General features: G+C 38.9%; 1 protein-coding gene across 4 annotated transcripts in view; it reads right to left on the bottom strand.

Annotated features, from left to right (window-relative positions):
* ATP8A1 (ATPase phospholipid transporting 8A1) overlaps window positions 1-24601 on the bottom strand; it is a 256187-nt gene that overhangs the window by 76291 nt on the left and 155295 nt on the right. For all 4 annotated transcript variants that reach the window (XM_064285868.1, XM_064285867.1, XM_064285869.1 and 1 more), the window contains one exon: window positions 7928-8100. In XM_064285868.1, the coding sequence (XP_064141938.1) occupies window positions 7928-8100 (173 nt within the window). The remainder of the gene's footprint in view (window positions 1-7927; window positions 8101-24601) is intronic.

Here is a 24601-nt window from a genome sequence, read left to right as displayed (position 1 = left end):
ACAACTAAACTGTATGGGAACTCCCATTCTTTGCAATATTATCTATACTTTGTTATGATCCACACAGTTGACTGTATGGATCATGGTGGATGGAAACGTATATCAAATATTTGAGAATGCTTTTCTAAAGTGGAATGAAAAGAGTAGGGCCAGGGATAAATAAAAATCAAAAAGAATTTGCTTTAGTTCAACACCCTAGTATGCTTCTAGCTTAAGCAGAAGGCTAGCTTGCATCTTCCTGCTTGATTTCTTTCCTGACACTGTCCTTTAGCATCTTGCTAGTACTTCTTCCTAGAACAGAGGAAAGGCATTGAGGTGACAGAGCAAGATCAGGTATTTGTGGTCCTGGGCTCCCCATAGCTCTCTCGTTGAGATATGTAAGTATCTACTGACACCCCATTTAAAGACAAATCAACCTCTGAAAATATCTATAGTTGAAGGATCCAAGGGCACAAATCGATTTAATGGAGCCATCAGGCTGTGCAGTTGTCACCACAGAAAGAATGCTAATCATTTTTTGAGGAATCATGGAGAAAGACAAACATGCCAGGTGAGCACAGATGGAAAAATATCTCAGTTTTCCAGAGAAGAAAAGGAAGAGTCTAGAAATTACAGATGAGGATGCTTGGGTGAACTCTATCAGTTATTCTAGGAAAGTTCTGTCAGAACCAACTTCCTCCACATTCACTCATGTGCAGGAGACATTCTATAACAGGGGTCTGCAGACAATGGCTCATGGGCCAAATCTAGGTTACAGTCTGCTGGACATAAAGTCTTACTGGAACACAGCTACTTCCATTCATTTATGTATTATCTATAGCTGCTTTCATGCTACAGTGGCAGAGTTAAGTAGTTGTGATGGAGACCTTATGGCATGTAAAGGCTAAGATATTTACTACCTGACCCTTTACAGAAAAAGTTTGCTGATCCCTGCTCTTATAAAATACTCCCTTCTTCCTGGAGAATGTTACCTGGAACTACCTACTTTCTTACGCTTCAACTTACAGAACTTTTGTTTTCTAACCATTTCTTGTCTTTCTGTCTACTCCTTTTGTAGTATGTCTTTTTGTTTCCAAGAGCTTCTTTCCCCTAGGATGTTGTCTCTCCTTTTTCTTTCTTCCACACCCTACAGCATGCTGGATAGCCAACCTCTACTCTTCTACCTGGCGTTGACTCCGGAGCTCTAGCCTGGTTCAAAACACCAAGCCTTTGACTTACCTAAATGCGGATGGTTCGAATAGGTTTATTAAAAAGAAGGTCATCACTGGAAACCATCATGAGTTTACAGAGAACCAGTCATGCCAAACTAACTCTGCTTCCTTTTCCCACACTGCAAGGTCATTAGAGGGAAAGATCAGAGAAATGCAATAGGTTTCGTATATCATGACCGTAGCAAGTCGGAAGGTGAGGTGTTTTCATTCTATCCCTGCAGCACTGAAGGAGAACCGTATCCATCTATTAGGAGGGTTTGTATTTGACTGAACACTATACTAGAGTGCTGAATTTACTAATTTATGTACTGCTGTAGGACGGCCTTTAGTGGAATGCTGCAGAGCTCTGTGCTTGAAACCGCTGAACAGAAAAGAATTCTCAAGAATTTGGGTGTAGTTATATATGTTTATGAAACCACTGAACAGAAAAGAATTCTCAAGAATTTGGGTGTAGTTATATATGTTTATCTTCTTAACTGTTAGTGAGATCCAAAACGGAGATAACAAATTTGAGGTCAGAAAGGGAATTTCATAATATCTCTATAGGCTACAAAAAAAAAAGACAGAAATGAATAAGATATAATTTAAGAAGGATGGCGATCGAAATTAAGATAGCAAGTACCCCTGGGGAGCTCCTTGGGTTCTGGTCATGTTTAAGTTCTGGTAACACAAATGTGTTCACTTTGTGAAAATGCACTAAGCTGGACACTCATGCTTTATGTACTTTCCAGTATAGGCTGACTCTACCTCATCAGAATTATATGATCTACAGTTGTGGTTTGTGTGCATGTGTGGGCTGGTGATGGTGGTAGTGATGTGGGTTATCTAATTTGAGTCATATCTAAAACTACACAATGTTGAATTTCAGTGAATTTCGTAGCATTTAGAATCCTTAAATATTTTTAGAGTACTTTTTTTTTTTTTTACAGTAAACCCTGGTGGTGTAGTGGTTAAGTGCTATGGCTGCAAACCAAAAGGTTGGCAGTTTGAATCCACCATGCACTCCTTGGAAACTGTGTGGGGCAGTTCTACTCTGTCCTATAGGGTCGCTATGAGTCAGAATCCACTCAACAGCAATGGGTTTACTGTTAAATATGGAGCCCTGGTGGCAAAGTGGTTAAGAGCTCAGGCTGCTAATCAAAAAGTTAACAGTTCGAATCCATCAGCCACTCCTTGGAAACCCTATGGGGCAGTTCTACTCTGTCCTATAGGGTCGCGCTGAGTTGGAATCGACCTGACGGCGTACAACAACTGTTAAATATGGTCTTCTCTGGTTGTGTATTTCATAACTGGCTACTAGGCTGTAATACACCCATGCAGTGCCTTTAATATTACCCAATACAGCTGGAACAGCAAATGAGGTAGGCAGAGCTGAGCAGTTGATTATCATATTAAAGCAAAATATGGGCATTTTATGAATATAAAATTTATTCACTGTGTCTTCTTTTAGCCCTACATGCATGAAAGAAATATTCTTTCAGCATTTCCAACATTTATTCATATTTTCTTGGAAGCAAACATAGGGTTGACACATTCATTAACAGTGGTAAGTCTTTTCAAAGCCAAACATCTGCTTGGCATCCAATGGTATTCGCAAATTTTTTTTTTTTCTTTTAAAGAATGTCTGTTGAGCATTTATTAGCCTCATTTGTGCTTTAGGACTATCCTTTGAACAGAACATTTATTTAGAGACATTCTTAAAGACAATCCCAAAAGATTCAACAAGTAGATCTGCCTTGACCCTTTATTTAGTGTACTCACGCCACGACAAAAAGCATTCAGTGTCCCTTCAGACCTCTTTTTGGAGGATGGCTTGATGGGGCTAAGGTGAAAGGTTTTGCCTGGAATGCCACTCCCAAGTGACAACGCTCACTGAAGTCAAGTGTTTTTCTATACACTACAGGGGAAATAGCCTACAAGGGGGTTAAACCTTGATTAGAGATGTTGCAAGTTGGGGAAAAATGCTTACTTCAATTTAACTTCTGCTTTTGAGAAGACATGAGTACATAAATTATGTAGAAGAACGGTGATTACTAGACAGTCTAAAAGCTGGAGGCTCGAAGCCAATTTTCAACCAACTGTCACAGAATGTAAGTTTCAAAATCTGTTTAAACTAAACTGACAACTACGGGAAAAAAATGTAAAATTCTGTGAAAGGCTGGGTTATGTGAACTGACTAGGACCTTAGAAACCGCATGCTAGTTAACACACAGCAATACTTCACTGCAACATTCCCACTGTCTTCTGGATGGGATATTACAAGAGGTAGAACAGATGCTTCCCCAAATTAAGCTGATCCAAGCAGCAGAAAGTGGCCAGCACGGAGTGGCCAACAGAAGTAGGGTTCATCCAAAAGCTGAAAGGGACATAAGAGGTCCTCTAGTCCAGAAGCTTTCAAGCTGGAAGGAGATAACCCAGGAAGGGTGGTATGTGTATGCCTTTCCTACTTTTCTATGTCAGACCAATTCCACTGCGGTCTGCTCTATACATCCAGGTCCCCTGTAGGGCTTAAATTGCTGCTACAGGCCAATCTCTTCATTTTGTAGGTCACAAACCCAAGGCCACAGAGATCTCATCGAAATGTCACAGGGGTAGAGCTGAAACAAGAATTTTGTGAATGCCCAGCTAAAATGCCTTTATACCAATTTTACAAGCTGCAAGACTTTAGGACATAAAGCATCTGTCACTGAGACAAGAAATTATTTATCTGGTACAGTTCCTCTCCAGGACAGCTCTTGATTTTAGCTGTATACAAACCCTTCACATGAGTCATGAGCAAGCTCTCTCCCCGACTCTATCTGGTGTCAAAGGTGTGAACAATTTTGCATGTTTGTGTGTATGTGTATTTTTTTTTTTCCTAGAGGAGATGGTCCACAGCTTTCATTTGTTCTTCAAAAGTACCTGTGATCACTCCAAATGATAAGAATCAATGTCTTTGAGTAATAGAATAGAAAGGAAGCAACTCAAAGGAGTTTATGTTTATAACCAGGAAAACACTGACAGTACCCTGAACCTAGATGCACTTTTCCTATAATTCTACTCAGATCATAAAGGTAAATGCACACAATGGTAAAAACACAAAGGCTACACACTATCTATGAAAATACAGTACTTGTTAGACATGAAGACAGATTTCATTATACTTCTTGGGTTTACATATTCAAAAAAATTATTTGAGGTGTAATGTGCAACCTTCACTTTGTAAACCAATACCAGGACTCCAAAGCCCTGAATAATTTTGGGGTAGAGGATTAGTTCTGTCTCTGAATATTCCCTTCAGAAAACAGTGGTGAGTAAGAAACATAATGACTACTGACTGAGAACAACTGTTTCTTTCAATTCAACTGTAGACTCTTCAGGGAAAACTCTCATCTTTATAACTCGGTCTATTAGGCAAACAGTAAAATATGCCTTTTGCCCTTTATGTTGATAATGTCAGGGAAGAAAGTGGCTGACGTAATACTGAAGATGGAACGAACATCCAGAGTCTCATTATCCATTACGGGAAGGCCTTTCCTCTACTTCCACTCCAGCTATGGCCAAACAGAAGACTGAAGGGGAAGATTAAATTCTGAATTGTCTTCATGTGTGGAATGACTAGAAACAGACTGGAAAGTGGTTTAAATTTGAGGGGGAAAACCTGTGAAGCCAGAATGAACATAAATGACTTCAGGAAACAGCGCCATTCTTTATTTTGAGATAATACTCAATATTTATCTAGAGTATCTACTTTATAATGGGGTAAAATGGAGAATTTCCTGAGGCTGGGAGACTGTAATCATCTGAGAAACACTGAGTGGCAGTTTGGTTTAAATGTAAAGAATGATATACGGAATCACCTACCTATTCCTATCCAGCAGCAGAAGCGCTATCCTGGAAATTATACTTAGCGGTCAGTAAGCTAAATGACAATAAGATGGCCTGTGCCAATAGTTTAGATGCCAAGAGGCACCATGCCAATGTTTTTGATGCCAAGAAGGTGCACAGACATAAATCCGGCAGTGGCACTGATGTAATTATGGGCTTAGATCGATTCTCAAAGTCAGGCCGGAAGCTGAACCACAGTCCTTATGGGAAAAAAGAGTATGATGGTAATTCCAAGAAAAAAGCTGAGGGAAGACATTTTACTTAAAAAAAAAAAAAAAAAAACCCAATACTAAAACTCTAAATAAAACTCAGTGTCTGCATAGGGACCTTCACGGTCCTCAAACATGCATAAAACAGGACGGAGGGAGGAAAGGGCCACACACATCTTTATAAGCTCAGTTTCAGAGTGGAGCTGCATGTGCACAGCAGAGTGTGAGTCCCTCCCAGGGGCCTGGGGCCTGGAGGAGCCCTGAGCTCCATGTGACTTGTGAGTATCCAGAACAAGGATCTCGGGAGGGAATTTCACAAGCACAGAACATATTTTTTTCTCCCTTGAGTCTGCTTTCTAGTTTTTCTCTCCTTCTGCTATTGTTTAATTTTGTGGTTCGACTTTTTGAAGAATGGTGGGAGGTACTGAGTTAGCAATGCTCTAAGAATGAGGCTCAGCTGCTATGACTGCATTATGAAAACTGCCCTCCCACATCTTTCAAACCAGTTATGATTCTACTTAACACAGACCAAGAAAGAAGCATGAGGGAGGGCAGGTAGCAAGGCTTACTCCTCTTTGTATGTGCAGAATCTATGTCCGGCACACAGCAGGCACGTAACAGCGACTAAACTGAACAGGTCATTTTATCTCAAGAGCTCTGGGTTCTGTTTCCAAGTAGGAGCCAACAGTCATGTCATTCACGTGCCTCTGAGCAATCTTCTGTTGATCCTTATGATCCCAATTAGTAAATACGACTATATGAGCAAGTCTGGCACGACATTATCCCGATGGAAGAGTGTCAGAGCTTAACATTACTAAGACTCTATCAAGAGACTAACAAACAACCATGAAGAGTCACTGCAGAAGCAGATTGTAAAAGGCACAAGCATACCAAAGTGCAAACGAGACTGTCAAGATGAAATTATTTCCAACTCGTTCTTCACGATTTTCAGCAAAGTGCTCGATTATTAGTAATATTAAACATCTGTACAATATACTGGCCAAGAGCTTTAAAACAGTATTATTTTCTTAATATGCGCCATGGAGAAGAAAAGGAACTTAGATAACTAAAACAACTGGATTCCTGGGAATAATAAGCAATGCTTAATTCTCTGAGTATGATATAATTTTGTAGGCTGAAATGATGCTTATAAAGGATACTTACTGAGTATGGTTTAAATTATATTTTAGAAAGTATGTATCAATTGAAGTTTAGAAAATATAAGGTATAGCTTCCAAGTTTGGAGAACACATTATATATATATAGGATATTTAAGTGAATAATCCCTGACAAAGACAGCTATAAAGAGCATCACATTCCTTTATTCATAAGTATCTTTTAAAAGAAAACAATAAAAGCAAATAGAACAGTTTTAAAAATTCAGTTAAAAGCACAGACTCTGAGATGTTCTTGAGAAGCCCTGCTAACATTTCGTCTCCCAGGAAGAGAAAGCAATCTGATATATGGCTACCCTGGCCCTAGTCTGACTGGTTGGTAAGATGAAACAAATGGATGGCAAAGAGAAAAGTCCTTAGGTTTCATGGTGACCAGAAGGGAAGTGACTGGCAAGAGTCACGAATATACTTTAGATTTTAGGAAGACATAGTTTAAACAGCTTACACAAAGAAAACGAAGACGATTCCCTGACAAGAAATTCAGGAAGACCTGGAGCTAAATAGGTAACAAAAATGCAATTTTATGGATTGAAACCCAAACCCAATGCCGTCAAGTCAATTTTGACTCATAGCAACCCTGCAGGGCAGAGCAGAACTGCCCCATAGGATTTCTAAAGCTGTAAATCTTTACAGAAGCAGACTGCCACATCCTTCTCCTATGGAGCAACTAGTGGGTTTGAACTGCTAACCTGTTGGTTAGCAGTGGCTTACTTAGCCACTGCGCCACCAAGGCTCCTTTTTATGGATTAGACCTTGAAAACTCAAAACAGATTTTAATTTAGGATACTGGCAATACTGCAAGTTAGAAGGCTAAGGGCAGTATAGTCAATGCACAAATCTCACAGGAAAATGCTCACCTATGTGGAAAATGATGTGAGTTAGCACCTCTAAGTGTACCATTCCCCTAAGTAAGTCCTATCAGCAGGATCAGAGATCTAAGTTGAGTTGCCATTGAGTTGACACTGACTCATTGTGACCCCATGTGTGTCAAAGTAGAACTGTACTCCATAGAGTTTTCAATGGTTGATTTTTTTGGAAGTAGATCACCAGGCCTTTCTTCTGAGGTACCTCTGGGTGGATTAAAACCTTGAGCCAGCCTTTCACTTAGCAAACAAGCCATTAAGCATTTGTATCACCCAGGTATATAGTAGAAAATAGAGGCCTTAAAAAAATAACCTTAGATGGAAATGCAGATAATTAATCCAATTTATTCACAGAAAATGGCAAGACTGCTGATTCAAATTATGAACAATAATGATTAATTGTGAGGCCTGACTTACAAAAGCTCTGCTAATGAATTCCATCATGGTTTGCAAACACTGAGTCTTGGATGAACGAATGAATATATAAACTCACATTTACAAATTCTGCATAGGATAACTTCAAGGAACTTTAAAAATCAACCACTTAGGATCAAGTCACTCTTCAGTGAAGTCTGAAAATATTAAGGAAAGCTTGAACTTACCTGCAGCAAATGACAGCTTTGCATGACAAAGCTAAGTCCAGGAAATACTGTCGTACTCCAAAGGTTAAGGCATACTTGAGAGTTTTCCCATCAATTATAAGAGCAAAATCATTCTCTTTCCGAAGAGCATCACCAAGGGTGGTGCAGTGATGACTGAGAGTTTCCCTTGTCCCCTGTAAAATTAAACAAGAAATGCCCCTTAAAATTTATTCCTACTTCTTCTATTAAGATGACTTATGGATGTTTGATAACTGCATATATTTATTTTTAGTGCTTTATAAGTTTAGAATTGCTTTTGCGTATCTCCACTCATTTGATTCTCAAAAAACCTCTCAAAGAAGATTGGACAAACATTATCAGGAAAAGTCAGTTATTCCCTTGAAGGCTCACATCTGTTCCCGGCAGGGTTGGGGTCTAGACTGTAAGTCACCTGTTCCTGTTATCTGCCTGCCTTTTTAGCTCCTTATTTTAACCACACAATCACAATGCTGCAGACTATTTTCAGTATATATATATATTTTTTAAATTAGCTAGTCAAAATTACTTAGCCGTGAATCCAGGTAAAAGTTGGGGTATATAATTTAAATAATTTATGGGTATTCTTTCTAAAGTACTCAACGCTATGGAAATTTAATTCCTAGTGACCAAGTAGAGGAAATGCCGTATCTGTAATCTCTCGCCACTTTGTGAACTAGCTTCTATAACTTTAATCATGATTTCATGATGCTGTATTTTAGATGCAGATGGTGAAATTTGGCTTGGTAATCTTGGTGGATCAAATAAAAGACACAACCCCCCCCCCATCAATGAAGAGTTTACTCTCTGGCGCACACACACATACACACAAAACCCTTTACGTCAAGGAAAGCTTTGTTCATCTCAGCTATACAGAGGGGATGCATTTGTCTCTCTCTGTCAACACTGCTTTCCAGCTCTTCAAAGGAAAAGTTTCTAGACGTCGAGCTTTTCTCTCCAAATCCTGTAGACTCTTCCTATAACCTAGTGGAAAAGCTTCCTGTTTCACAAAAGCCCTAACACTAGCTTTGGACAAGGAAATACAAGGAATAACTTCTCTCTGATTAGATTTTTTTCTGAGTGCCAATATCTGAACCTGCCGTTTTATATAATACAAATATATATTTATACAACAACCACAAATCTACATCTATACAGCATAATATACCTATAATACCTGTAATATTTTATATAATAATTTATCATATTCATGGGAAATATAATTACTGTTCTAAGTTGAGAATGTGGTTGTCCAACTGCAGTTATCTTTACAAAGAAGGAAGCAAAGCAGAGGTAATTTAAATTTTATCCTGGAGATTTTTAAAGGTGTTTCTGCATTTGTATTCAAATTTGGCTCTAACTCTGTTCTGGAATTTCAGAATCTGTTTGTCAAAATAATAAAACCATGCTGCACTGTAAGTCAGACTGTCTAGTCTCTCCCATAGTGAAACTTTACTTAACACTTTCTTGTCCCCCATTACACACCTAGTGACACAAAGGACCAGCACAGAGCAGCATTCTTGCAAAATTTTCAGTTCACACTTTACATCAGGGGGAAGTTCCTGTTCTAATTTATGGGTCTCGCCCTCCTATTTCTTGCTGGAAATTTTGGGCCCAAGAGGATTTACGAAAGGAGGTGAAAATGTCAGTTATTATTCTGTAAGCAAGATTTACCAATGACAATCAATAATAACCTGTATTGTCTTAAAAGCAAATTTACATAGATCAAATTAATGAATAAATAAATCACTGATCTGATGAATGAAATAAAATAATAGCAGGTAACATTTAACACATCTACACACTGGCCACTGTTCCAAGGGTTACAGGTATAGACACAATATTTCAATTAACACTTGTTACAACCCCATGCGGAATCCCCGGTGGTGCAAATGCTTAATGACTCACCTGCTAACCGAAAGGTTGGACATTCAAATCCACCCAGAGGCATCTGGAAGAAAGGCCTGGTGGTCCATGTTCAAAAAACCAGCCCATGAAAACTCTATAGAGCACAGTTCTACTCTGGGACACATGGGGTGGGCTGCCATGAGTTGGAGTCGATTTGATGGTAACTGGTTATTGATACAAAGTTATGCAGAAGGTTCTACTATGATTCTCATTGTGTGGTTGAGAAAGATAAGACCTAGGGCGTTTAAGTTCCTTCCCAAGAATATGCAGCTACTGAGAAGTGAAACCAAACACAGAATTAAAGCTCTGTGTTATCCTGTTTTCTCTATGTGATTCAGTTAAAAAAAAAAAAAAAATCAAACTTCAGACAGCACCAGGCACAGTGAGTTAGAAAACAGAATGCGCACGCCATTCATTGTTGTTTCCCCTAGAGCTCTCATCATCTGTCTTTCATCTTGTCTTTACCGCCAGCAGAGCTTTCTCTTCATAAAATAAGTTTAAAACACAAAACATGCCACTTTTTGTTCTAAAACCTTTCTATAGCTTCCCACTGCCTACATGGTAAACTTCAAACTCTTCAAAATGGTATTTAAGGCTTTCTACAAATGGCAACCCAACTCTCCTTCACGTTTTCATCTTCCCTAGCTTCTACTGCTATATACTCCATCATCTTGACTCCTTTACTTCCTTCTCTCTGGAATGCCCTTCCCATCAGAGCAGAGTCTACCTGCCTTATAAAACCAAGCTTAACGTAGACTCACTGTCCTTGGCTCATCCCACTGCTACCAAGTGTAACTTCCTCTATGGTAGGAAAGTTCTCAGTTGCTTGAGGGGAAAGAACGTACCTAACCTGTTTCCCAGCAACAGACACAGTGATTGCCCATTACAGATGCTCAGGAAAAATGCCCTTGTTGAATGAGAGTACTAATAAATTCTGGTTTTATCCCAGTGGTCGAACTCCATCTTTTCCTCTATTTTCTTTTTGTGATTTTAAAAAGAGAGAGAGGATAAAGTCTTCCACTGCTTGGTCCCCAATTTTCTAGAGAACAAATAATCCATTACGCAACAGTCCTTCAAACCAAAGCACTGCTCACTAAATGCATCTGCATATTTTAAGCTATCGCCAAGTGACTCCTGGGTTGAAAACCTGAAATGAAATCTCAGCTGGACTTTGGGAGAACTTTGAATTTCTTGAAAGAAGAGCTACAATGCAAAACTGAGAGTCAAGTAAACCTCAAATACCAAAAACCAAACCTGTTGCCGTCAAGCCGATTCTGACTCATAGCGACTCTACAGGACAGCGGAGAACTGCCCCGTACAGTTTCCAAGGAGTGGGCAGTGGACTTGAATTACTGATCTTTTGGTTAACAGCTGAGCTCCTGACCACTGTGGCACCAGGGCTCCAAGTAAGCCTCAGGACCGTGCAAGTGTCCTCATTAACCAACCTGTGGTACACACTCCTCTCCTCCCCACCCCCTCGCTTTCTAAGACCTCTCACACCTTTAAATTTGTTGAAGACTCTCCTATTTGTGGCATCATTACCCCTGGGTTTCCTTGGTGATTATCACAGATCTTCGGCAAATCAAAAGGTGTCAGGAGAGGTAACAGAGAGAACATTCCAGAAGGTGAGGCAAAAACTTCCCACAGTGAATTCTCTTGCCAGCCCACCTAGGGTGCAAGGTAACAATAATAACAACAGCTGCAAAAATTTTCTTATTTTAGTTTGCAGTTTTCTTTTATAAGTAGCTCTGTTGTTAGCTGTATGCTACCAGTTACAAGTTATATTTTATCCTTATTTACTGCCAGGAGTGTTTTAAAATTCTTTTATTTATGAAAGTTTATTGCTTCTCCCTTAAGCCTGGGAACCACACTTTATGGCCGTATTGCATTGAAGCTTATCTCCTGTAGCTAGAGATAAATTTATTACTATATTAGCTGTTGCTTTGTTTTCTTTCTGGCTACTGAAGGGGGAAATGTTTAAACATTTATTTGTCGACTGAAAGAAAATGAGCATCCGTTGCCATAATCGGGGACATTCAAGGCAATTTGGGGAAACAGGTAGACAAGGGAAAAGACCAGGGTCCAGGCAGGGAGCCAGGTAAGAGGAAGCCACATACCTCCCCCAACCAGGACCCCATGTGGACATTCTAGTCAACAATTCAACTCTACTCTCCCTATACCCACAGCACCATGCGCAGCCAAGTGCTCATTAGAACCCTCAGTCCTTGACTTCCCATTGTACTTTCCTGTCTTGCTAACTTTCAATTTAGCCCACAACCAATACTTCTTCTTTGTTCTTAGTCTTAACAACGGAGAATGAAAAAACAAAAGAGAACAAACAAAAACACTTCACCTGGAGGACAGCCTCTCCTACAGCCCTCTTCTCTTATATGGGTGCTCATTACCGCTGGTCTATACTTATATCTTGAAACCCTGGAGGCGTAGTGGTTAAGTGCTACTGATGCTAACCAAAAAAGTCGGCAGTTCAAACCCACCAGGCTCTCCGTGGAAACTCTATGGGGCAGTTCTACTCTGACCTATAGGGTCGCTATGAGTTGGAATTGACTTGACGGCAATGGGTATACTTATATCCATTTTTTGTTAGTTGCCACTGAGTCAGCTCCGACTCACGGTGATCTTGTGTGTAATAGAATGCAACATTGCCACATCTTGCACCACCCTCGGTCTTTGGTATGTTTGAGCTCACTGTTGCAGCTACCATATCAATTCATTTCACAGAATAGTTCCCTCATTTTCACTGACCATCTACTTTACCAAAAATAATATACTTTTCTAGAGAGTGGTCTTTCTTGATATCGTATCCAAAGTAAGTGAGCCAAAGTCTTGCCATCTTTGCTTCTAGGGAGCATTCTGGCTGTATTTCTTCGATGACTGATTTGTTTCTTCTTCTAGCAATCCACAGTATACTCGATATTCTTCACCGACACCATAATTCAAATGCATCAATTCTCCTCTGAGCCTCCTTTTTCATTTCCCGGGTGCCTCTGGGTGGACTCCAACCTCCAACCTTTCAGTTAGCAGCTGAGCACATTAACCATTTATACCATCCAGGGACTCTTTTACCTAATTCCCTCTAATTCTTAACCTAGGGGGAAGAACAGTTTTCTTTTTTGCACCTGTGTTTCTCACACTTTTTTCCTGCATCTTCATTCTCCCCATTATCACTATTTTTTCTTTAAGCCTAGATACTAGGTCATGATTTTCTTATTCTAAAAACAATGAACAAATAAACCAAGAAATCTTCCCTTGACTCTATTTTTATGAATCCTCCAGGAGAGACAAATATTTGCATTTTTTAGGTTCCCTAAATACTCTGTTTATACCTACATAATGCAGCACAATGTATATACTAGTTTATCTGTTTGTATCTCTATCTACCCTTTAACACTGAGGCCCTTTAAGAAAGGGTGGACTAAAACTAATAAAAATTTAGTAGCTGAAAAGAAAACTAAATTATTAATGATGAAAGAACTTATGGGAAGTTAAAAAGGCTTTCTCGTGTGACCATTTTAAGACAATTTTTCTGCTGTCTGTAAAACTCCTATGTAATCTTGGAGACACTGAATTAGAATAAAGAAGATGTTACTGAGACCACTCATATTCTAGAGGCAAAGGAGAACAAAGAGGTAGCTATCATCCAATACCCACTTCTCCTCAAATAATATAAATTATCTGAAGAATATAATAGAATAACTCCTAGGCTAGCTACTAAGTGATCAGGAACAGTGGGGCAATGAGAACTAGCCAATATTTATATAGTTTATAAGACACATAGTGGGGGGGGGAGTTAAAGTAATAGGGTTGGCAGATAACTAAGCAAAGTCAAATTCCTCACTAAAGATAACTGTGACCGAAAGGTCTTAATGAAATCTCATTTAAATTCTTAGGGAACAGGCTGGTAGAATAGTTAACATTCATATAATATCCTCCAATAAAATAAAATTAAAAAAGCAACAATCTTTAAGAAATCAGAGAATGGCAGTTTTATGGTAATCTTTTTCATTACTTTTGTATGACCTTCAGTGAGGAAACCCTTGATAAAATCACAGAGGGTGCCCTGGACAATGAAAGCTGACCAAATTTTGAAGTGAAATAAATCGAAAGCCCTGATTTGTTTGGAAAGTATCAGAGCATGCAAGTTGTCATTTTAATTTTGGCAAAACTCTGCTTGGAACAGTCTAAAGAACCCAGAGGCCAGATGTGCAAAGAACATGTTAGGCCACCTAAGAACTATATTTTTGATGGCCCCAAATGTAATGTTGCAGAAAGCACCTGCATAAAAACAACTCTTTTCAGCTCTTAGCCTTCTTGTTTTTTTTTCCTGATTTCTGTCCAGAGGTTTACAGGACAGATAGTCTTACTTAGAAACAAGTCCAAGGAACGCCCTAGTAGAGAATTGGAAATATCCCTAAGGAAACGAAAAGGAAAGTCTTCGGCTAGAAGACTGGTTAGCCAAATATTCACAGAGCAGACATGAAGTGAAGATTGTGGATAAATAGTCCAACATGCAACACCTAAGAGTGGTACTTCCACACCTTGCTCCTAAGAAAACCAGTTGCCGTCGAGTAGATTCTGATGCACAGCGACCCTACAGGACAGAGCAGAACTGCCCCATACGTTTTCCAAGCAATGGCTGGTGGATTCAAACTGCTGACCTTTTGGTTAGCAGTCATAGCTCTTAACTACTGTGCCACCAGGGTCTCCACCTTGCTCCTGGGCAGCAGTTATTTACTTGTAATTAAAGTAAATAATGTGTGATCACTCCTATATATCCTAAAGGACATCATCAGCAAGGCTAACCCTAAGAGCAAGCCTTAAAAGAAAATAACCTATCTACATTTATTTAATTTAGAGAATATTTGGTGTTTGTGTTTGAATACAAGTAAGTTCAACATTTATACTTACTCATGCCTGGGAATGTGTTAAATATGTGCAGGTCAAATGATAAACTTATGAGGGGCGTTCAGTTCCCAGAAAGGGGAGAAAAAAATCAAAATTCCGAATTACATGTTGACTTTCAGACACAATATCTAACAATGTATTTCATTGTGCTCTGACTTGTTCTTTTCCCTCACAACTGGACACAAAGTTTACTGCCAGTGAAGTCTAATGATCATACAATTGGGGGTAATCAATCACTTCTGACGGACCACACAACTTCCACCTTTGTGAGAACGGACTTAAGTTTATGAAGCCAGTGCTTCCTGCTATAATATCAACATCACAGGTTTCCGTTTTCACTTCTTTTCATAGAAAGGGCAAAATCTAACACAATGTTACAAAAAAGGCTCGCAAGAATCTTGCTGAACAAAGATGGAGACTCTCTGAGACAAAGTAACTGGCTGGAGGCACCAAAAAAAAAAACCAAACCAAACCAAACCCAGTGCCGTTCAGTTGATTTTGACTCATAGGGACGGAGTAGAACTGCCCCATGGAGCTTCCTAGGAGTGTTTGGCGGATTCGAACTGCCGACCCTTTGGTTAGCAGCCGTAGCACTTAACCACTACACCACCAGGGTTTTCGGCTGGAGCCACAGCCACTGTAAAATAGCTTCAGAGCCTGTCAGCTGATGTGCATATGTCACCAATTAGTGTTAAGAGCAGTCTTATGTCACCGTATAATGTGCAAGTGCGCTACAGAAAAGTGGAACATGAGAAAGCTGAGGCTAGCCAGTGAGAGCGCACACGATGCTCTTTGGCACTTATAACATTTGAAATCAAATGATGACACAACCACATTGTAAAGAACTAGAGTTCCAGAAACTCAAACCATACGCATGGCTCAGAACTCAAGGTTTCCTCAAATTCCCCAGCTCCAGAGGATACAGAGTAAATAAGCTAACCCAACATTTTTCACCTTCCTTAAGAAGGAAAAATTACTGTTTTACTTTGAAAATTTTCCTTAATGATGTAAGATGGAAAAATTAAATGAAAATGAGAAATAATGAACTGTTCCCGTCACTTAAGTAAGTAAGTAAAGGCACCAAGAACTCCAAGTCCCCTCTTTGCACCAGGGAGCTACACAAGCTCAGTGTTCTAGGAAGAATTATATCACACTTTACGTGAAAAAGTATTATATTATGGGTAAGTTTATTTCATGCTCCATCGAGAAATTTTTCCATATGGGGGTATAAATGTAATTCAATCCATTTCCTCATTATTTTATTTTTTTGTTTGACTAACTCTAGAAGGTATCAGAAAGGCTTGGGCTGTATCCTGACTCTGCCGCTTACTGGCTATCATTCCTCTGGCAGGTTGCTTCTATGAATCCTAGCTTTTTCATTCATAACTGGGTTAATAGCCATTTTGGAGGGCAAATGTGATGATAAAATATGTTCACTCCTTTATTTATAATTAAAATGCCCTGTCCAGTGCTTGGCACAGGGTTGAAATCAGTAAAGACTAGTTCCTTCTCTTCTGCTGACGTTAGGGTAAAAGAAGTACCACCTCGTACTGAAGGACGATCAGCAAACTGAAACACTACCCAACATCAGTAGGATCCAATTGCTCTATTACTGAGATCATTTTAATTCCTTCTGAAATCTCCTGGTGGTAATTTTACTTCAGTCTATCTTTTGCCTGCTAACACTCAAGTCTGCCAGCTCTTTGTCTTCCTACATAAAAAGTAGCTGGAAATCTGTCTTCTCTTTAATTCTAGAAAAGATCGCATTATCTCCTTTCGTACAGTATACAGTTCTTGGTATGAGAACAAGTATTTATATAACGAACCTTGATTGTTTCTCCTTATTTTTTACCTTCTTTCTCCAACCTTGATACAACTCTTAGGCTGAAAATAACCTTTGAAGTTACAAACTGATTTGGAACTTTTAATATCTGGATTTTTACACGGATCATCACATCAATATATATGTTAGACGTTAAGCTCCCATAAATAATACGAAATCTCTTATATGTAAAATTTTACATAAAATTATAAAAAACAGCATTACATACAAGTGAGAGCTTCATAAATATTTTGTGTAAAATAATTTATAGAGGAAACACATAGGGCTCGTTTTGCTTGCATTCTTCAGATATAATGCTATGAACTTTAACTTCTTTGGTACTAATGGTTTTTCAAAGCAGAGAAATAAATATTCACTTGGGAAAAAACAAAACAAAACAAAAAACCTTACTTTAGTTTTCTAAAGCTGTACCTTTTAAACCTATTATAATGTTAATTTATAATGTCAAGAGAATGTGTGCATATATGTATATGCATAAATGTATATATAAATGGATAGACACACATATATACATACACACATGTAAGTGTTAAATTGACCCCTATTTTATTAGCTGTTCCGGTGGTTTGTGACCCCATCTCATCATCATTTAAGACATGAGGTATTTACGAATTTATGGCCAAATGATCTTTCCTTCTTTCTCTACTTTTACATTTTCCAAATGTTCACACCCTAAAAGTACAAATTAATGGAACATTCCAAGAACATTCTTAATAATATATTACGACCATATCAAGTATGGACAATGTTAGCACGTTCTTAAAGGGTGAGCTATGACTCCCATAATAGCAACGTGGGTAAATGCTTAAAAATTACTTATTTTTCTACCACGTGTTATTGATTCAGCGGAACACTGGACATACCATATATTCCTACACAACACATACGTCAGTCACTTCTCCAGCTACTGCAGTTGAAGTAAGAGAATAATTAGGTAGCTGAGAGTAGAGAGAAACTACCTTAATATAAAACTGGGCCATTTAGAATTCATTCCAGTCAGTGTGATGACTAGCTCTCTTTGATGACGCTTTTGATTTGGGGGGGGGGGGGGGAGGCTTTGAACTGGTTCAGCTGGTTAGAATTTGCATTTCTAACAGGTTCCCTGCTTATAATCTGCATTTCCATCCCAACTGCCCTCAAGTTGATTCCAACTCATAGTGACCCTACAGAATAGGGTAGAACTGCCCCATAGGGTTTTCAAGGTTGTAAATCTTTACGGAAGCAGATTGTCACATCTTTCTCCTGCAGGGCGACTAGTGAGTTCAAACCGCTAACCCTTCAGTTTGCAGCCGAGTGCTTTAACCACTGAGCCATCAGGGCTCCTTATTTCTACCCCAGATACACTGAATCAGAATCTACAGTTTAACAAGACTGCCAAGTGATTCTTAAGTATAACTTTCCGGGAACTTGTTAGAAATGCAAATTCTCAGCAGGGGTTTGAACAGAAGGCATCAGTTCAAAGCCTCATTTTGATTAAAAAGCTTTGGTGTTTTTAAATTCCTAGTTTATACCAGGATATAACCTTTAAAAACATATTCATAAAGAACAAAAACTATATAATTTTTTTTTAAAGGGTAAGTGCAGAGAGAAGGTTAAGTCATTAAAAACATATGGTCAAAGAAATCCTCCGAAACAGTGTGATGGAAGGCAGCCAAACGAATGCATTTAATCAATACGTATTGCTAAAGATAATGCAGAGGCAAACAGACAAAAAAAAAAAAAAACAAAAAAACCCAAAACCCCATGCTTTGCTGATCCACAGATATGGGATTTCCAGGGTGGGGGCAGATATAAAACACTGTAATTGAGGAAATGGTCCAATCTCCCAGTAGGACCATGCCATCCAAAAAAGGTCACAGGTCACAGAATGGAAGCAGGTAAGGAGAGGAAGTTGCAGAACTTGGTAAATTGCTCTCAGCTCCTCGGCAGAGGTTTGGGATTTGGAATTATGATAGGTTCCATCAGGCAAGTGACCCCTTGTACGTGAGGCATTTCGTCTCACTGTGGGTACACTAGGGAGAGAGGCAGAGAAGTGTCGATTTAATGTCCAAGTCTGTTTCAGCACTGGGGTAGGGACATGTAGCAAAGGAAGATAAATCCAGGGAAAGGAAGGAAGAGTGAGGTAGGGAATATAATTATATAATTTACATGATTTTGTGGATAAAGATTTTTTTTACCAAAGCTCTCATGGTAATTATTTTAAACCACCACTGAAAGCCTCCTAAACACTTATTTTGAGCTTGGTATTAAATATTCTCTAGTGGCGGCAATAACTCAAACGCAGACGGAAGCATTCTGGGAGAAACCGGGTCGGCAGACATCCAGGCTCTTGCTATTCCCCTCAATTTAGCCAGGAAGAGGCTGCTCAGAATATATAATCCATTTTCTGAAAATAAGCAAATTAACCCAATCAACGGCTTGGAGATGGTCACAACTGGCGTCTCTGAGAAACTGTTACCAAAACCACATTCTTGAATCCACAGGAGAAGAGAGAAAGCTAATGTTGGACTCTTTTTCTTAATTATTTAAGTAAATTTAGGAATAAAGAAAAATCATTATCTGCTTTTTATCAGTGCAAACCCCAAATGCATACCATTTCCATGATTACATATATAAAAAAAAAAATTTTTTTTATGATTACATATATACAACTGTTAAAATAATATTTTATGTACAACTGTTATATCGGTAAAACACAATGTAGGCCCTCTACTGAATTCTATAAACACAACATGTCCAAACACCACCATTTTCCGTAAGGACATTCCTTTTTCATCTGCTTTGTAATCCTGGTGGCAATGGGGAGAGGAGGCAGGAAAGGAGGATAAACAAACACCAAACCCGTTGCTGTGGAGTCCGTTCTGACTCATAGTGACCCTACAGGACAGAATATAACTGCCCCACAGGGCTTCCAAAGAGCGGCTGGTGGATTTGAACTGCGGATAATGGGCGGCGGGGGGGTGTTAATAAAACAAGTCAGAAAATTTGGGGGATGAAAAACAATATAAGGTGTGACTATTAAAAAAACAAAAAGCCTCTTTGGACTCAGGGCACTCCAGGTTTAATTTCAGGATCCTGCAGTCACTAGCTACAAGAACTCAAAGCCTCTATCCGTAATTGAGACAAACAGTGCTGGTACTACAAAAGCAGAGAACATCTTACGCAGACAGACCTAGAGCATAGTCCGTTTCCTATAAACTGTCACTTTTATGGCGATGGTGACTCATCAAAAGATATGGGTGGCAGGGATGCAAAGAAGTCACAAGGCATGGCTCACTCCCTCAGAAATGTCAACAAGCTGTGGGCAGAGTGGCAAGGGGGCAGGCTGGTAGGAGAGCATTTATCTATAATTCTAGGTTTCAGGGAGCTAGCTCCTGGAAGAGTTCAGACATGTGGTCAAAAAGGAGATAAAGAATATTCAGGCACTGGGGTAGCAGGAGTGGGGATGCTTTCTCGAAAGAGAAACTCTATGGATTTGTGTGAACAATTTCACCTAGGTTTCCGCACACAAGCCAGACTCTCTGAATTTTGTTTTAAAAAAAGGGGGACGCATTTAGTTCGTATGAGACCAAACAACGTGTTTGATGGGACTTGTCAACCACATGCTTAGGCTTGAGGCAGTCTTAAATCACGGGAAGGGAGAACAGATTATTTGTTTGTAGGTTATTTTCATTTTTGGGTAATGTTTACGCTTTTTACTAAACCGGTTCTTTAAAATGTAACAATGTTGGCTTTCTACACTGGGACCTACTTGGAGCAAGCAGTGTGCCAGACAGCATTTGAGCAATCTTCCTACAATGTAACATAAAAAATAAAGTATGCATCTGATGGGGATACATTAACACATTCAAAGTTAAACTAAGATCTTAAAATTTTCAGGCCAAAAAGCTGAAACAGCTTTGCTAGTGGTAAAAGTGAAATTCACAGTTACTGAAGGACCTACAAAAGGCAGCGGAGGGAAACTCTGTGTGGTTTAAAACCTGCCTAAACTATTTTTCAAAGCAATACAAAACGTATGTATTAGACTCAGGGGACATATCAAAACAAAACCTGGGATAGCCCAAATTCTTTTTTTTCCTCTCCCTTTTTCTGGAATCAGGTCAATAACTTGCTTATTCTGGATTTCTTTCAGAAGCCATTCAATAGTGGCTGCTTCCCAAAACAGTGAGGTTTGTCTGCATAACACGTATACGCTGAGCTTAAAAGGGTAGAGATGACAACTTCAGCACTTCTGGCCTGACCGTCCTATAAGTTAAATTGGAAGCTTACAGGGTGTCAGCAAGTCAGACTCAGCTAGAAAAAATTAGCAATTCCATAAAGGGCTTTCTTGTACCATGGTGTTGAAAAATACGTATTCCTGCGCTTGTTAACCTAATATCAAATGTGCCTAACTATTCATTTCCTGTAAAACATTATCAGTGAGGGGAAACACTGGTATCCATAATCAAACATGCAACTGGTTTGGGGTCATATTCTAGGGTTAAGCAGAGAAATTTAAATAGTGAGTGGAGTGGCTGTTCAAAATCACCTCTTACAGTAGCTGAGAATAAGGAACTCTCCTGCCCCAGGAATAATATGCTAATGGAATAATAACCATGATGAGCATGATAATTAATGGCTGACTTTTCTGGGGTGTTTCCTACATGCCAGACATTGTTTTAAAGTATTTAACAATATATGCTTTGTTTAATTTTCACAACACCTTTTGCTTAGACTCTGGAATCCAATGACATCCGCCAGTGCTGCTTAGCTATCTGTGTTTGGTCAAGTTAACCTTTCTTTGCCTCTGATTCCTCATCTGTAAAACGGGCAGCATAGTACCTGTCTAGTAATGCTGTCAGATATAAACATGATTGTCCCTCTAAAAGCTTTAGCACTTGTTGCTGTTGTTTTTAGTTGCTGCTGAGTTGGCTCTAACTCATGGCGACCCCCAGTATAAAAGTACAAACACTGCCTGGTCCAGGGCCATCTTCATGATCGTTATGTTTGAGTCCGGTGTTGTGGCCATTGTGTCATTCCATCTCATTGACTGTTTCCCTCATCTTTGTTGGCCTTCTACTTTACCAAACGTGACATTCTTCTCCAGCAGTCGGTCTATCCTGATGACTCGCCCAAAGTGAGTGAGTAGAAGTCTCTGACAATGTTCTGTGATCCATAGGGTTTTTGTTGGCTAATTTGTGGAAGTACATCTCTAGACCTTTTTTCAAGTATGTTTTAGTCAGGAAGCTCCATTGAAACCTGTCCACCATGAGTGACACTGCTGGTATTTGAAATACTGGTGGCATCATAGTGTCATAGCAACACACAAGCCACTACAATATAACAAACTGACGAACGGGTGGTGGCCTTAGTACAGTACCTAGTACAAAAGAACAAGAATGTAATAAAAGTAAGCTATTGTTTTTGCTATGACCACACCTGCAAAGAATAGAATGCTGCAGCAACTGCAGAATTCCCTTCTCACTAAAGTCAGAAAGCTACCTTTTCCTTTGGGGTTGATACACTGTTTCCATGATTTCTCTCCAGACATTAGGTGGTGGCCCCTAATCAGACTGAACGGGGATGGAGAGCAGGAAAGACAATCTAGAAACCTGTGCCCAGGTGATCAGAAGGAGAAGTGGACACGGCTTCTCAGGAGTTAAACTTGGAAACACGGTAAGCCTTTTACCTGTGAGTGAAAGAAACGTATTTCTCTAAACTCTCTACATATGTACTTAGCCATCATTCCTGTTGATTCAATAAATGTACAGTGAATATTTTTCTTTCCTGTCTTTTTTGGTTTCCTAAGAAATTCAGTCAGGAGAAAGGAAAAACAATAAAAATGTATTTGAAATCCATCCCTACCTCCCAAGACAGATCCCACAACTCCCCATATAAAAGAGAGCTAGGGAACCCTGGTGGTGCAGTGGTTAAGAGCTTGGCTGCTAACCAAAAGTCAGCAGGGCAAATCCACCAGCGCTCCTTGGAAACCCTATGGGGCCAGTACTATTCTGTCCTATAGGGTCGCTATGAGTTTGAATCGACTAGATGGCAACGGGCTAGAGGAAGGAGAGACTAATTTATGGGTACAATATGTGAGACTCAGGATGACAGTTTGGCACCTTTAAGACATCCGCTTCTTTAAGCAGTATAGTTAGTAGCTGAAGAAACGACAGTCCCTACCATCCATTTGTGCTTAACATACGAAATGGTGGTGAAATCCTGAGTCATCTCAATGATACAAGTCTTTAAAATTTTTCTACCTTTTAGAGGAAATTTAAACCACACTGATTAAAAAAAAAAAATTTTTATTTTTTTTTTTGTGACTTGAAAGTAATTTCCAGAGATTCACAGAGTTGGTATATTATGAAGGATTTGACTAGATAATCATACTCCTTATGATAAACTCAAACCTTCCAGAAGTGTTTTAGTAGATTTTAAAAGGCTGTAATGAGAAACTGAGAGTTAAAAAGATAGGTCACAGTAAGAGATTCCCTAGTTCTTTGTTCACATTTTAGGTGTTTCCAGGTTTAACAGACAGACTTCGAATAAATTACTTACTTTTACAAACTGGACTAAGTGAAAGTGGTTTCTGAGAAGTTTGTGGACCACTTCCTGGGTGTTGCTGTGCAGAGTTAGGGAAGAAGTACAATATACCTTTCAGGCCAGTAATCTGAAATTCATATCTCTGCAGATTCTCAAGGATATGTCTCATATGAAGGATATAATTAAAACTCCTAATAAAGTGGTTCAAAGTATCATGACAAAGAAAATCATACAAATTATATATCTATTACAAATATTTAATAGTCAAGTTTTAACCAACTTTAGATAATTCTCAGTGATGCTGACCCATGAAATTCTTTGCAGATTTTGAAAAAAAAAAAAAATTCTACTAAGCCCTCTGCCTAAGAAACTCCTTTGTCAAGACTGTCTATATTTGACAAGAGCCTGGCAGATAGCTGTGTGAGGACATCGACTCCATTTTTCTAGCTGGTATGCTGTGAACGGAGCTAGGAATCAGCAAAGGCAGAAAAACTCCTCGGGTTTCTGTATCAGACCTGCAGAGCAAGGCTTCCATTTTGCTCGTATGCACTTTCAACTGCAGTTTGGTTTTATATGCATGTTTATAGTTGTTTTTTTTTTTAATGCAAAAGAGTAATTTTCTAAGACAACCATACAGAAATCCAAAAAAGAAAATTAGAACACAAAGATTTTTTTTTTTTGAGATGATCTAGATCATGAAAAGACAAAAGATTTCCACTGCCTTGATGGTCAGGAGAAAAGTTTTTCTATTTGAAATTTCAAGAGCCTCTCTGATACTTGATTTATAAAAAGTTTAACACAGGAAAAAGATTCACCTTTTATATTTTACCAATATTAGGGACAGTATTTTGGTGGAAAACGCGAACAGTTCATATAGCAATATGCATCACTTATGCAAAAGAGGACCTATGTTTACAACCTTCTACCTTACGAAAAAATTAAGAGATGAAAAAATAATATTTCATAATAAAAATGACCATTATGCAAAGCAACTTGGAAACTACTGAAATAATATTTTTCTACTAAATTTCCTAACTTCTCCTTTTTACATTTGCCATACCCTGTGCTAACCCTATGAATCCAAGGCTAAGAATAACACTGCTCTCACCTTATAGGCAGGAAACTGTGGCTCAGAGAAGTTACTTAATTTCAATTTGCCCAGGGTTACACAGTCAGGTTAGAGGAGAACTGAGCTTTTAACCCCTGTGCTATTTCACAGAACAATTTGAGTACACTCATTAAAACTGTTACTTGTACAGAATACACACTTCAGTTTGTTTCCTATTGTCTTATTTCCCAAGACATTATGCTCCTAAGTTTATTACTTAAAAAAAAAAAAAAGTTTATTACTTATACGTTGATTATTCTTTGTGCTAATAGAATGACAATTCTATTTCTTATTACTCCCTAGCAGCACAATTTGAACACAGGTAATGAAAAAATAAATAACAATTTACGTA

The sequence above is a fragment of the Loxodonta africana genome, chromosome 5, assembly GCF_030014295.1.
Source record: "Loxodonta africana isolate mLoxAfr1 chromosome 5, mLoxAfr1.hap2, whole genome shotgun sequence".
Classification (NCBI taxonomy): Eukaryota; Metazoa; Chordata; class Mammalia; order Proboscidea; family Elephantidae; genus Loxodonta; species Loxodonta africana.
Note: the sequence above shows the minus strand (reverse complement) of the source record. Positions and strands in the feature narration are given on the sequence as shown.